Raw genomic sequence first — 15573 nt, 5'->3', positions numbered from 1 at the left:
AGAAGGGGAGAGGAGAAGGGGGAGAGGATGAGAGGAGAAGGGGGAGAGGAGGGGAGAGGGGAGGAGAAGGGGGAGAGGAGGGAAGAGGAGAGAAGAAGGGGGAGAGGAGGGGAGAAGGGGGAGAGGAGGGGAGAGGAGAAGGGGGAGGGGGGAGGAGAAGGGGGAGGAGGAGAGAAATAGCAGGTGATTTCTACTCCATCTCCCCCACAAGGCCAGTCAAGGCAACATCGAAGCCATAGCAGGTTTCTTTGAATAATACAGTAGATTTAAAGGTAACATCTCTTAGCCACGTTGAAGATGAGCAGATTAAAAGAGACTTAGTGCAGGGCTAATAATGGACTGTGGGCAGTAGACACACACACGGACACAGTACAATGATAGTAGACACAACAACACATCAACACTAGCCCACACATCACACAGTAGGAGAGAGAAAAAAAAACGGTATTTCAACTGTTCAACTGTGACATATTTCCTGGGAAGTTGATGTCTTACTGGTAATGTTCAAAATGTCCTTCCACACCTTTAAGACCCTATGCAGGTATTGCCATACATGTTCAGGGGAAATTATAACGCTCCAAAAATAGATGTCATTTAAGAGCCGAGACGAAGGGAACCACAGTAGGGTTTTTTTATGTTCCACGGCCCACAGACTAAAGGACGGAATGAAAAGAGAGGACAATGGAAGACATCAAAAAGCCTTTCATTTCTATACACCCCCCCCCCCCCCCCACCCCACCTCAGAATAAGTCAGTGCAGGGTTCAAAGGTCAATCTCAGTCTGGACACTGATTTGCTTCAAGGTAAAAGAAAAGAGAAGGGGACGGGTGACATTAACCTTCTGATATCCACTTCAGACTACATTAATCCAGAGATTAACATTCAATCTGGACACTGGAGACCTTCACTGGACAAGGAAAAGGACAAACAGTACCACTCCAAACCAGTAGGAGCACTGTCACGGGATATAAAGGTTATTGTCAATGTCAAACTCGTACAGCCGGTCCATTGGGGGCGGTCAGGGGTACTTGGGATCCACAGTCGTAGTCTCGGTCAGCCATGTGGTGCCTGGCGATGGGCCTGCTGTGGTGAGGGTAATCCCGTCTGTCCACCTGTCTGTCCCGGAAACTAGCGATGTAACTCTGAGGAGGGAAGGGAAGGGAGAAGGAGAGGGTAGAGAGAGAGAGTGAACGATTACTCCAGATGTCCAGAGACACAAGACACAAGACACAGACAGTGATGAAGACAGATGAAGATGAATTTGCTCTGACAATATAGGTCAAATTAAGATCCTACATCTGTAGTGAGACAGACATAGATGTGGTTGTGTCCAAAAAGGTACTGTATTTTCTATATAGTGTTGACCAGGACCAATAGTAGAGCACTACTGTTGACCAGGACCCAAAGAAGAGCACTACTGTTGACCAGGACCCATAGTAGGGCACTACTGTTGACCAGGACCCATAGTAGTGCACTACTGTTGACCAGGACCCAAAGTAGAGCACTACTGTTGACCAGGACCAATAGTAGAGCACTACTGTTGACCAGGACCCAAAGTAGAGCACTACTGTTGACCAGGACCCATAGTAGGGCACTACTGTTGACCAGGACCCATAGTAGTGCACTACTGTTGACCAGGACCCATAGTGGGGCACTACTGTTGACCAGGACCCATAGTGGGGCACTACTGTTGACCAGGACCCATAGTGGGGCACTACTGTTGACCAGGACCCATAGTAGTGTACTACTGTCGACCAGGACCCAAAGTAGTGCACTACTGTTGACCAGGACCCATAGTAGTGCACTACTGTTGACCAGGACCCATAGTAGTGCACTACTGTTGACCAGGACCCATAGTAGGGCACTACTGTTGACCAGGACCCAAAGTAGTGCACTACTGTTGACCAGGACCCAAAGTAGAGCACTACTGTTGACCAGGACCCATAGTTGGGCACTACTGTTGACCAAGACCCATAGTAGTGCACTACTGTTGACCAGCACCCATAGTAGTGCACTACTGTTGACCAGGACACATAGTAGTGCACTACTGTTGACCAGGACACATAGTAGAGCACTACTGTTGACCAGGACCCATAGTAGGGCACTACTGTTGACCAGGACCCATAGTAGGGCACTACTGTTGACCAGGACCCATAGTAGTGCACTACTGTTGACCAGGACCCAAAGTAGAGCACTACTGTTGACCAGGACCCATAGTTGGGCACTACTGTTGACCAAGACCCATAGTAGTGCACTACTGTTGACCAGCACCCATAGTAGTGCACTACTGTTGACCAGGACACATAGTAGTGCACTACTGTTGACCAGGACCCATAGTAGTGCACTATATAGGGCAGGGGTTCTCAAGGAGGCACTGCACGGTATCATTGGGCTGATCTCCACAATAAAATAGTTTTTATTTTAGTTGTCCATTTGGCGGGGTGGTACGAATGGCAGATGAAACCAATGTTGGCCAAGGGATATGTGAGATATGTTAAGAGGGTGTAATAGAATACAATACAATGTAAAATGACTCATTACTCATTATACATTTTATATTTATAAAAAAAGAATAATCCACTTTGACATTATAAGGTATTTTGTGTAGATTGTTGAAATCCTTGTTGTTAATCCTACTTTGTAACACAATAAAATGTAAATAAATCCAAGGGGTCTGAGACACTGTACACAGTTCCACTGCTTTGATTGGTCTAATGTGTTGATTGGTCTAACGTGTTGATTGGTGGAACGTGTTGATTGGTCTAATGTGTTGATTGGTCTAATGTGTTGATTGGTCTAATGTGTTGATTGGTCTAATGTGTTGATTGGTCTAACGTGTTGATTGGTCTAAAGTGTTGATTGGTCTAACGTGTTGATTGGTCTAACGGGTTGATTGGTCTAATGTGTTTATTGGTCTAATGTGTTTATTGGTCTAATGTGTTGATTGGTCTAATGTGTTGATTGGTCTAACGTGTTGATTGGTCTAACGTGTTGATTGGTCTAACGTGTTGATTGGTCTAATGTGTTGATTGGTCTAATGTGTTGATTGGTCTAATGTGTTGATTGGTCTAACGTGTTGATTGGTCTAATGTGTTGATTGGTCTAACGTGTTGATTGGTCTAACGTGTTGATTGGTCTAACGTGTTGATTGGTCTAACGTGTTGATTGGTCTAACGTGTTGATTGGTCTAATTTGTTGATTGGTCTAATGTGTTGATTGGTCTAACGTGTTGATTGGTCTAACGTGTTGATTGGTCTAACGTGTTGATTGGTCTAACGTGTTGATTGGTCTAACGTGTTGATTGGTCTAATGTGTTGATTGGTCTAACATGTTGATTGGTCTAACATGTTGATTGGTCTAAGGTGTTGATTGGTCTAACGTGTTGATTGGTCTAACGTGTTGATTGGTCTAACGTGTTGTGTCTATCCAGATAATAAAAAGGCATCCAGAAAAGAAAATTAAAGAAACGAATAGTTACATTTAATTTGTGTGCATAATCATAAACAAAGTCATTGTAACCTATCATTTTACTTCCCCAGTGATAACCATGACAACCGGCTGACTTGGCTCTGCTGTACCGCAGCCGTAGGCTGCCAGCAGCCTACCCACCGAAAGTTCCACCGCGTCCATTACAATGTAGAAAAACGCGTATCGGGCTGTCTTTCAATAGTTATCGGTATTACCGCAGCTTCACCTTATTCTTTCTAACCATTTCTACGGCGGATGCCAAAACTTTGGAGATAACAATAGACGGCGAGGTCAACCATAGTCCAGTGGGACACACTGACAGAGAAAGAACGAGGGTCTTACAGGGGACAGCACGTCCCCATCGAAGCGTCGAATGGGGTTTGGTTTCCTGTGGTAGGTGATAGGCTCAGGGAGGAGGGGTTTGTTGGTGGTGGTGGTGGCGGTGGCGGTGGTGGTGGCGGCGGTAGGAGGAGGGTAGGTAGGTGGAGGAGGGCGGTGGTACTGCTGATGCTGGAGCTGCTCCGGCTGCTTCTGCTTTTGTTGCTTCTGTCTCTTCTTCTTCTTCCTCACTTCTTTCTGCATCCTCTCTTCCTTCTGGTGGATCCTCATCAACTGGACCCTCCGCTGCTGTCGACTGAGAACCACTGGAGAGAGAGAGCAGGAGAGGACGAGAGAAAGAGGGGGAGGAAGAGAGAGCAGGAGAGGATGAGAGAAAGAGGGGGAGGGAGAGAGCAGGAGAGGATGAGAGAAAGAGGGGGAGGGAGAGAGAGCAGGAGAGGAGAGAAAAGAGCGGGAGGGAGAGAGAGCAGGAGAGGATGAGAGAAAGAGGGGGAGGGAGAGAGAGCAAGAGAGGAGAGAAAAGAGCGGGAGGGAAAGAGAGCAGGAGAGGATGAGAGAAAAGAGGGGGAGGGAGAGAGAGAAGGAGAGGACGAGAGAAAAGAGGGGGAGGGAGAGAGAAGGAGAGGAGAGAACAGAGGGGGAGGGAGAGAGAGCAGGAGAGGGGGAGAGAAAAGAGGGGGAGGGAGAGAGAAGGAGAGGAGAGAACAGAGGGGGAGGGAGAGAGAGCAGGAGAGGACGAGATAAAGAGGGGGAGGGAAATAGATAGAGTGAGAGTGGAGAGGGATAGACAAAGGGAGGGAAAGAGAGAGAGAGTAGGATAGGATAAGAGACAATGAGAAAAAAAACAGGGAAAGAGAAATAGAGAGAACGAGCCTGGTCCAAACATTGTCATCAAACATGCCCTATTTCAAACAACTACACTCAGAACGGGGATTCCACAAAGATAATCCTAAAAGGTGTTAACACACTCCCCTATGCAGGCAGCAGAACAAATAATACTGTTTCCTGTTCATTACCAGCAGCAGGACTAATAATACTGTTTCCTGTTCATTACCAGCAGCAGAACAAATAATACTGTTTCCTGTTCATTACCAGCAGCAGGACTAATAACACTGTTTCCTGTTCATTACCAGCAGCAGGACTAATAAAACTGTTTCCTGTTCATTACCAGCAGCAGAACAAATAATACTGTTTCCTGTTCATTACCAGCAGCAGGACTAATAACACTGTTTCCTGTTCATTACCAGCAGCAGGACTAATAACACTGTTTCCTGTTCATTACCAGCAGCAGAACAAATAATACTGTTTCCTGTTCATTACCAGCAGCAGGACTAATAACACTGTTTCCTGTTCATTACCAGCAGCAGGACTAATAACACTGTTTACTGTTCATTACCAGCAGCAGGACTAATAACACTGTTTCCTGTTCATAACCAGCAGCAGGACTAATAATACCGTTTCCTGTTCACTACCAGCAGCAGGACTAATAATACTGTTTCCTGTTCATTACCAGCAGCAGGACTAATAATACTGTTTCCTGTTCATTATCAGCAGCAGCAGGACTAGTAATACTGTTTCTTGTTCATTATCAGCAGCAGGACTAATAACACTGTTTCCTGTTCATTACCAGCAGCAGGACTAATAACACTGTTTCCTGTTCATTACCAGCAGCAGGACTAATAATACCGTTTCCTGTTCATTACCAGCAGCAGGACTAATAATACCGTTTCCTGTTCATTACCAGCAGCAGGACTAATAATACTGTTTCCTGTTCATTATCAGCAGCAGCAGGACTAGTAATACTGTTTCCTGTTCATTATCAGCAGCAGGAATAATAATACTGTTTCGTGTTCATTATCAGCAGCAGGACTAATAATAGTGTTTCCTGTTCATTATCAGCAGCAGGACGAATAATACTGTTTCCTGTTCATTATCAGCAGCAGCAGGACGAATAATACTGTTTCCTGTTCATTATCAGCAGCAGCAGGACTAAGAATACTGTTTCCTGTTCATTATCAGCAGTAGCAGGACTAATAATACTGTTTCCTGTTCATTATCAGCAGTAGCAGGACTAATAATACTGTTTCCTGTTCATTATCAGCAGCAGGACTAATAATAGTGTTTCCTGTTCATTAGCAGCAGTAGCAGGACTAATAATACTGTTTCCTGTTCATTATCAGCAGCAGGACTAATAATACTGTTTCCTGTTCATTATCAGCAGCAGGACTAATAATACTGTTTCCTGTTCATTATCAGCAGCAGGACTAATAATACTGTTTCCTGTTCATTACCAGCAGCAGGACTAATAATACTGTTTCCTGTTCATTATCAGCAGCAGGACTAATAATACTGTTTCCTGTTCATTATCAGCAGCAGGACGAATAATACTGTTTCCTGTTCATTATCAGCAGTAGCAGGACTAATAATACTGTTTCCTGTTCATTACCAGTAGCAGGACTAATAATACTGTTTCCTGTTCATTATCAGCAGTAGGACTAATAATAGTGTTTCCTGTTCATTACCAGTAGCAGGACAAATAATACTGTTTCCTGTTCATTATCAGCAGTAGCAGGACTAATAATACTGTTTCCTGTTCATTACCAGTAGCAGGACTAATAATACTGTTTCCTGTTCATATGTACATATTCTTATTAATTCCTTTACACTTGTGTGTATAAGGTAGTTGTTGTGAAATTGTTAGGTTAGATTACTTGTTAGATATTACCGCACGGTCGGAACTAGAAGCACAAGCATTTCACAAAACTCACATTAACATCTGCTAACCATGTGTATGTGACCAATAAAATTTGATTTGATTTAATTTAATAATACTGTTCCCTGTTCATTACCAGCAGCAGTAGCAGGATAATTTGTGTCACACCTGGGGATCTCTCTTTTTTTGTGTGCCTAGACAGCATCTGTCAGAGAGGTAGAGGCAACATCTGTTAGCGTATCCACTTAATGGATTTCCCTCCTGCCCTTCCTCGCCCCTCTCTCTGCATCTCGTTGCTTCTCTCTGCCCCCCATCCTCTCCCTGCCCCTTCTCCCTGCCCCCTCTCCCCCCATCCTCTCCCTGCCCCCTCTCCCTGCATCATCTCCCTGCCCCTGCATCCTCTCCCTGCCCCCTCTCCCTGCATCCTCTCCCTGCCCCTGCATCCTCTCCCTGCCTCCTCTCCCTGCATCCTCTCCCTGCCCCTCTCCCTGCATCCTCTCCCTGCCCCCTCTCCCTGCATCCTCTCCCTGCCCCCTCTCCCTGCCCCCTCTCCCTCATCACTGCCCCTCCATCCTCACCCTGCCCCTTCTTGTCCTCCTCATTGCCCCCTACCCTCTCTCTGCCCCCTACCCTCTCTCTACCCCCACCCTCTCTCTACCCCCTACCCTCTCTCTACCCCCTACCCTCTCTCTACCCCCTACCCTCTCTCTGCCCCCTATCCTCTCTCTACCCCCTACCCTCTCTCTACCCCCTACCCTCTCTCTACCCCCTACCCTCTCTCTGCCCCTACCCTCTCTCTACCCCCTACCCTCTCTCTACCCCCTACCCTCTCTCTGCCCCTACCCTCTGTCTACCCCCTACCCTCTCTCTGCCCCCTACCCTCTCTCTACCCCTTACCCTATCTCTGCCCCCTACCCTCTCTCTACCCCCTACCCTCTCTTGTCCTCCACCCTGCCTCCCGCCATCCTCTCCCTGCCTCCAATCACCCTCTCACCTCTCTCTCCCCCTCCGTCTTCCTATCCCCTGACACCCTTCAAGCTCAGTAATCAACATCTTTTAACCCAGGGGGACTAGGGAGCAGGGGTTGGGGGGGGGGGGGGGGCACCATGTTACCAGGCTGTTACTATGACAACCACTGGATCAGAACCACACCACCACCACCTCCAAAGCTTCTTTCCCTCCCTTTTTTTGCTTTTGATCACAAGCCATCACATTTTCACAGCTTTATCACATTAGATGTGTGACTTTTTGTCAATGTATCATTATATGGTAAAAAACTCAGGTTCTCTGAAACCACTGATTCTGTGGTGGTATATAGACTACCTCCTACCACACTATACGCCGGGTAGAACCTGATGAAAGGGATATTTCTTAAATGTTAATAATCATATTCATCACTTCCAGCACCACCCCAAACATCAACATACACTATGTGACCAAAAGTATGTGGACACTTGCATGACAAACATCTCATTCTCAAAAATCATGGTCATTAATATGGAGTTGGTCCAACCCTTTGCTGCTATAACTGCCTCCACTCTTCTGGGAAGAGCAGGCCAGTTAAGTGCAGGCCAGTTAAGTTCTTCCACACCGACCTCGACAAACCATTTCTGTATGGACCTCGCTTTGAGCACGGTTGCATTGTCATGCTGAAACAGGAAAGGGCCTTCCCCAAACTGTTGCCACAAATTTGGGAGCACAGAATCGTCTAGAATGTCATGGTATGCTGTGGTGTTCAGATTTCCCTTCACTGGAACTGAGGGGTGTGAACCATAAAAAACAACACCAGGCCATTATTCCTCATCCACCAAACTTTACAGTTGGCACTATGCATACGAGCAGGTAGCGTTACCCTGGCATCCGCCAAACTCAGATTCGTCCGTCAGATTGCCAGATAGTGAAGTGTGATTCATCACTCCAGAGAACGCACTTCTACTGCTCCAGAGTCCAATGGCGACAAGCTTTACACCACTCCAGCCAATGCTTGGCATTGCGCATGGTGATCTTAGGCTTGTGTGCGGCTGCTCGGCCATGGAAACCCATTTTATGAAGCTCCTGACTAACAGTTCTTGTGCTGACGTTGTTTCCAGAGGCAGTTTGGAACTCGGTAGTGAGTTTTGCAACCGAGGACAGATGATTTTTAAGGGCCACGTGCTTCAGCACTCGGGGGTCCCGTTCTGTGATCTTGTGTGGCCTACCACTTCATGGCTGAGCCGTTTTTGCTCCTAGACGTTTCCACTTCACAATAAACAGCTCTAGCTGGACAGAAATTTGCCAAACTGACTTGTTGGAAAGGTGGCATCCTATGACGGTGTCACGTTGAAAGTCAATGAGCTCTTCAGAAAGTCCATTCTACTGCCAATGTTTGTCTGTGGAGATTGCATGGCTGTGTGCTCGATTTTTATACAACTGTCAGCAATGGGTGTGGCTGAAATAGCCGAATCCACTTATTTGAAGGGGAGTACACATGCTTTTGTATATGGTGTATTAGTGTATGTGAAAATGGGGCATGTCTATGTTTTGAAGTAAAAAAGTTAGATAAAGATAAGTGGTTAAAATCACACGATGAAAAGCTCATCATGCTCGATCTTTTTAATTACAAAGCCAAAGAAATCTACAAAATGGCACCGTTTTCACATACGTTGATGTTGGGGTGGTGCTGGAGAGGATAAATATGAAGTTCAAAATGTTTAAAGTTTCCCTTTCAGCCTTGTCCTGGGGCCTTTTCTTGTATTGTCTTGGACTAGGCTTACATTCAAACTTGGCATGACAATGACCACAGGAGCTGGCGTGTGAGTATCCCTCTGTTAGGGTTAGGGTTTAAAGGGTTAACGGTTAGGGTTCAGACGTACCCTCAGTGTGTGAGTATCCCTCGGCGGTGACCTTCCATTGGATGAGGACCCCCAGCAATGCCAGAACAGGCCACACCCCCATGATGACCCAGGTGAACCAGCAGACAGGATGGGGTGGAGCCACCTTGATCCTCTCAAATATGTATCTGCAATATATAATATGATATGTAACATGTAATATCATATGTAAAATATAATAATATAATAACAAATATAGTAATATATAATATGATATGTAATATATAATATGTATCAGTAATATATAATATGATATGTAATATATAATATGATATGTAATATATAATATGATATGTAATATATAAGATGATATGTAATATATAAGATGATAGGTAATATATAAGATGATATGTAATATATAATATGTATATGTAATGTGTATCAGTAATATATAATATGTATCTGTAATATATAATATGTATCTGTAATATATAATATGTATCTGTAATATATAATATGTATATGTAATGTGTATCAGTAATATATAATATGTATCTGTAATATATAATATGATATGTAATATATAATATGATATGTAATATATAATATGTATCAGTAATATATAATATGATATGAAATATATAATATGTATCAGTAATATATAATATGTATCTGTAATATATAATATGTATCAGCAATATATAATATGTATCAGTAATATATAATATGTATATGTAATGTGTATCAGTAATATATAATATGTATCAGTAATATATAATATGATATGTAATATATAATATGTATCAGTAATATATAATATGTATCAGTAATATATAATATGATATGTAATATATAATATGATATGTAATATATAATATGTATCAGTAATATATAATATGATATGTAATATATAATATGTATCAGTAATATATAATATGTATCAGTAATATATAATATCATATGTAATATATAATATGATATGTAATATATAATATGTATCTGTAATATATAATATGTATCAGTAATATATAATATGATATGTAATATATAATATGTATCAGTAATATATAATATGATATGTAATATATAATATGTATCTGTAATATATAATATGTATCAGTAATATATAATATGATATGTAATATATAATATGTATCAGTAATATATAATATCATATATAATATATAATATGATATGTAATATATAATATGATATGTAATATATAATATGTATATGTAATATATAATATGTATATGTAATATATAATATGTATCAGTAATATATAATATCATATGTAATATATAATATGTATCAGTAATATATAATATGATATGTAATATATAATATGTATCAGTAATATATAATATGTATCAGTAATATATAATATCATATGTAATATATAATATGTATCAGTAATATATAATATGATATGTAATATATAATATGTATCAGTAATATATAATATGTATCAGTAATATATAATATGATATGTAATATATAATATGTATCAGTAATATATAATATGTATATGTAATATATAATATGTATCTGTAATATATAATATGTATCTGTAATATATAATATGTATATGTAATATATAATATGTATATGTAATATATAATATGTATATATAATATATAATATGTATATGTAATATATAATATGTATCAGTAATATATAATATGTATCAGTAATATATAATATCATATATAATATATAATATGATAGGTAATATATAATATGTATCAGTAATATATAATATGTATATGTAATATATAATATGTATCAGTAATATATAATATGTATCAGTAATATATAATATGTATCTGTAATATATAATATGTATCAGTAATATATAATATGTATCAGTAATATATAATATGTATATGTAATATATAATATGTATCAGTAATATATAATATGATATGTAATATATAATATGTATCAGTAATATATAATATGTATCAGTAATATATAATATCATATGTAATATATAATATGTATCAGTAATATATAATATGATATGTAATATATAATATGTATCAGTAATATATAATATGTATCAGTAATATATAATATGATATGAAATATATAATATGTATCTGTAATATATAATATGTATATGTAATATATAATATGTATCAGTAATATATAATATGATATGTAATATATAATATGATATGTAATATATAATATGATATGTAATATATAATATGTATCCGTAATATATAATATGTATCAGTAATATATAATATGATATGTAATATATAATATGATATGTAATATATAATATGATATGTAATATATAATATGTATCAGTAATATATAATATGTATCAGTAATATATAATATGATATGTAATATATAATATGATATGTAATATATAATATGATATGTAATATATAATATGTATCTGTAATATATAATATGTATCTGTAATATATAATATGTATCAGTAATATATCATATGTATCAGTAATATATAATATGATATGTAATATATAATATGTATCAGTAATATATAATATCATATGAAATATATAATATGATATGTAATATATCATATGTATCAGTAATATATAATATCATATATAATATATAATATGATATGTAATATATAATATGTATCAGTAATATATAATATGATATGAAATATATAATATGTATCAGTAATATATAATATGTATCAGTAATATATAATATGATATGTAATATATAATATGTATCAGTAATATATAATATGTATATGTAATATATAATATGTATCTGTAATATATAATATGTATCTGTAATATATAATATGTATATGTAATATATAATATGTATATGTAATATATAATATGTATATGTAATATATAATATGTATATGTAATATATAATATGTATATATAATATATAATATGTATATGTAATATATAATATGTATCAGTAATATATAATATGTATCAGTAATATATAATATCATATATAATATATAATATGATAGGTAATATATAATATGTATCAGTAATATATAATATGTATATGTAATATATAATATGTATCAGTAATATATAATATGTATCAGTAATATATAATATGTATCTGTAATATATAATATGTATCAGTAATATATAATATGTATCAGTAATATATAATATGTATATGTAATATATAATATGTATCAGTAATATATAATATGATATGTAATATATAATATGTATCAGTAATATATAATATGTATCAGTAATATATAATATGTATCTGTAATATATAATATGTATCAGTAATATATAATATGATATGTAATATATAATATGATATGTAATATATAATATGTATCAGTAATATATAATATGATATGAAATATATAATATGTATCTGTAATATATAATATGTATATGTAATATATAATATGTATCAGTAATATATAATATGATATGTAATATATAATATGATATGTAATATATAATATGATATGTAATATATAATATGTATCCGTAATATATAATATGTATCAGTAATATATAATATGATATGTAATATATAATATGATATGTAATATATAATATGATATGTAATATATAATATGTATCAGTAATATATAATATGTATCAGTAATATATAATATGATATGTAATATATAATATGATATGTAATATATAATATGATATGTAATATATAATATGTATCTGTAATATATAATATGTATCTGTAATATATAATATGTATCAGTAATATATCATATGTATCAGTAATATATAATATGATATGTAATATATAATATGTATCAGTAATATATAATATCATATGAAATATATAATATGATATGTAATATATCATATGTATCAGTAATATATAATATCATATATAATATATAATATGATATGTAATATATAATATGTATCAGTAATATATAATATGATATGAAATATATAATATGTATCAGTAATATATAATATGATATGAAATATATAATATGTATCAGTAATATATAATATGTATCAGTAATATATAATATGATATGTAATATATAATATGATATGTAATATATAATATGTATCAGTAATATATAATATGTATCAGTAATATATAATATGATATGTAATATATAATATGATATGTAATATATAATATGATATGTAATATATAATATGATATGTAATATATAATATGATATGTAATATATAATATGATATGTAATATATAATATGATATGTAATATATAATATGTATCAGTAATATATAATATGTATATGTAATATATAATATGTATCAGTAATATATAATATGATATGTAATATATAATATGATATGTAATATATAATATGATATGTAATATATAATATGTATCAGTAATATATAATATGTATCAGTAATATATAATATGATATGTAATATATAATATGATATGTAATATATAATATGTATCAGTAATATATAATATGATATGTAATATATAATATGTATCAGTAATATATAATATGTATCAGTAATATATAATATGTATCAGTAATATATAATATGATATGTAATATATAATATGATATGTAATATATAATATGTATCAGTAATATATAATATCATATATAATATATAATATGATATGTAATATATAATATGTATCAGTAATATATAATATGATATGAAATATATAATATGTATCAGTAATATATAATATGATATGAAATATATAATATGTATCAGTAATATATAATATGATATGTAATATATAATATGATATGTAATATATAATATGTATCAGTAATATATAATATGTATCAGTAATATATAATATGTATCAGTAATATATAATATGTATCAGTAATATATAATATGTATCAGTAATATATAATATGTATCAGTAATATATAATATGATATGTAATATATAATATGATATGTAATACATAATATGATATGTAATATATAATATGATATGTAATATATAATATGTATCAGTAATATATAATATGTATATGTAATATATAATATGTATCAGTAATATATAATATGATATGTAATATATAATATGATATGTAATATATAATATGATATGTAATATATAATATGTATCAGTAATATATAATATGTATCAGTAATATATAATATGATATGTAATATATAATATGATATGTAATATATAATATGATATGTAATATATAATATGTATCAGTAATATATAATATGATATGTAATATATAATATGATATGTAATATATAATATGATATGTAATATATAATATGTATCAGTAATATATAATATGTATCTGTAATATATAATATGTATCAGTAATATATAATATGATATGTAATATATAATATGATATGTAATATATAATATGTATCAGTAATATATAATATGTATCAGTAATATATAATATGATATGTAATATATAATATGATATGTAATATATAATATGTATCAGTAATATATAATATGATATGTAATATATAATATGTATCTGTAATATATAATATGTATCAGTAATATATAATATCATATGTAATATATAATATGATATGTAATATATAATATGATATGTAATATATAATATGTATCAGTAATATATAATATGTATCAGTAATATATAATATGATATGTAATATATAATATGATATGTAATATATAATATGATATGTAATATATAATATGATATGTAATATATAATATGTATATGTAATATATAATATGTATCAGTAATATATAATATGATATGTAATATATAATATGATATGTAATATATAATATGATATGTAATATATAATATGTATCAGTAATATATAATATGTATCAGTAATATATAATATGATATGTAATATATAATATGATATGTAATATATAATATGTATCAGTAATATATAATATGATATGTAATATATAATATGTATCAGTAATATATAATATGTATCAGTAATATATAATATGATATGTAATATATAATATGATATGTAATATATAATATGTATCAGTAATATATAATATGATATGTAATATATAATATGTATCTGTAATATATAATATGTATCAGTAATATATAATATCATATGTAATATATAATATGATATGTAATATATAATATGTATCAGTAATATATAATATGTATCTGTAATATATAATATGTATCAGTAATATATAATATGATATGTAATATATAATATGTATCAGTAATATATAATATGATATGTAATATATAATATGTATCAGTAATATATAATATGTATCAGTAATATATAATATGATATGTAATATATAATATGTATCA

The 15573-nt window shown here is 33.3% G+C and overlaps 1 protein-coding gene across 1 annotated transcript in view; it reads right to left on the bottom strand.

The window, feature by feature from the left end:
* Positions 1 to 446: 446 nt before the first annotated feature.
* Positions 447 to 15573, bottom strand: part of tmem198aa (transmembrane protein 198aa) — an 84409-nt gene continuing 69282 nt past the window's right edge. The window contains exons 5-7 of the mRNA XM_036959461.2: positions 9372 to 9517; positions 3810 to 4111; positions 447 to 1141 (exon numbers count right to left, since the gene is read on the bottom strand). Of these exons, the coding sequence (XP_036815356.2) occupies positions 986 to 1141; positions 3810 to 4111; positions 9372 to 9517 (604 nt within the window). The 3' untranslated portion in view covers positions 447 to 985. The remainder of the gene's footprint in view (positions 1142 to 3809; positions 4112 to 9371; positions 9518 to 15573) is intronic.

Source organism: Oncorhynchus mykiss, chromosome 22 (genome assembly GCF_057628025.1).
Source record: "Oncorhynchus mykiss isolate SJ-2025 chromosome 22, ASM5762802v1, whole genome shotgun sequence".
In the NCBI taxonomy this organism is placed as follows: domain Eukaryota; kingdom Metazoa; phylum Chordata; class Actinopteri; order Salmoniformes; family Salmonidae; genus Oncorhynchus; species Oncorhynchus mykiss.
The sequence above is the reverse complement of the archived record's forward strand: the minus strand, read 5'-3'. Positions and strand labels throughout refer to the sequence as shown.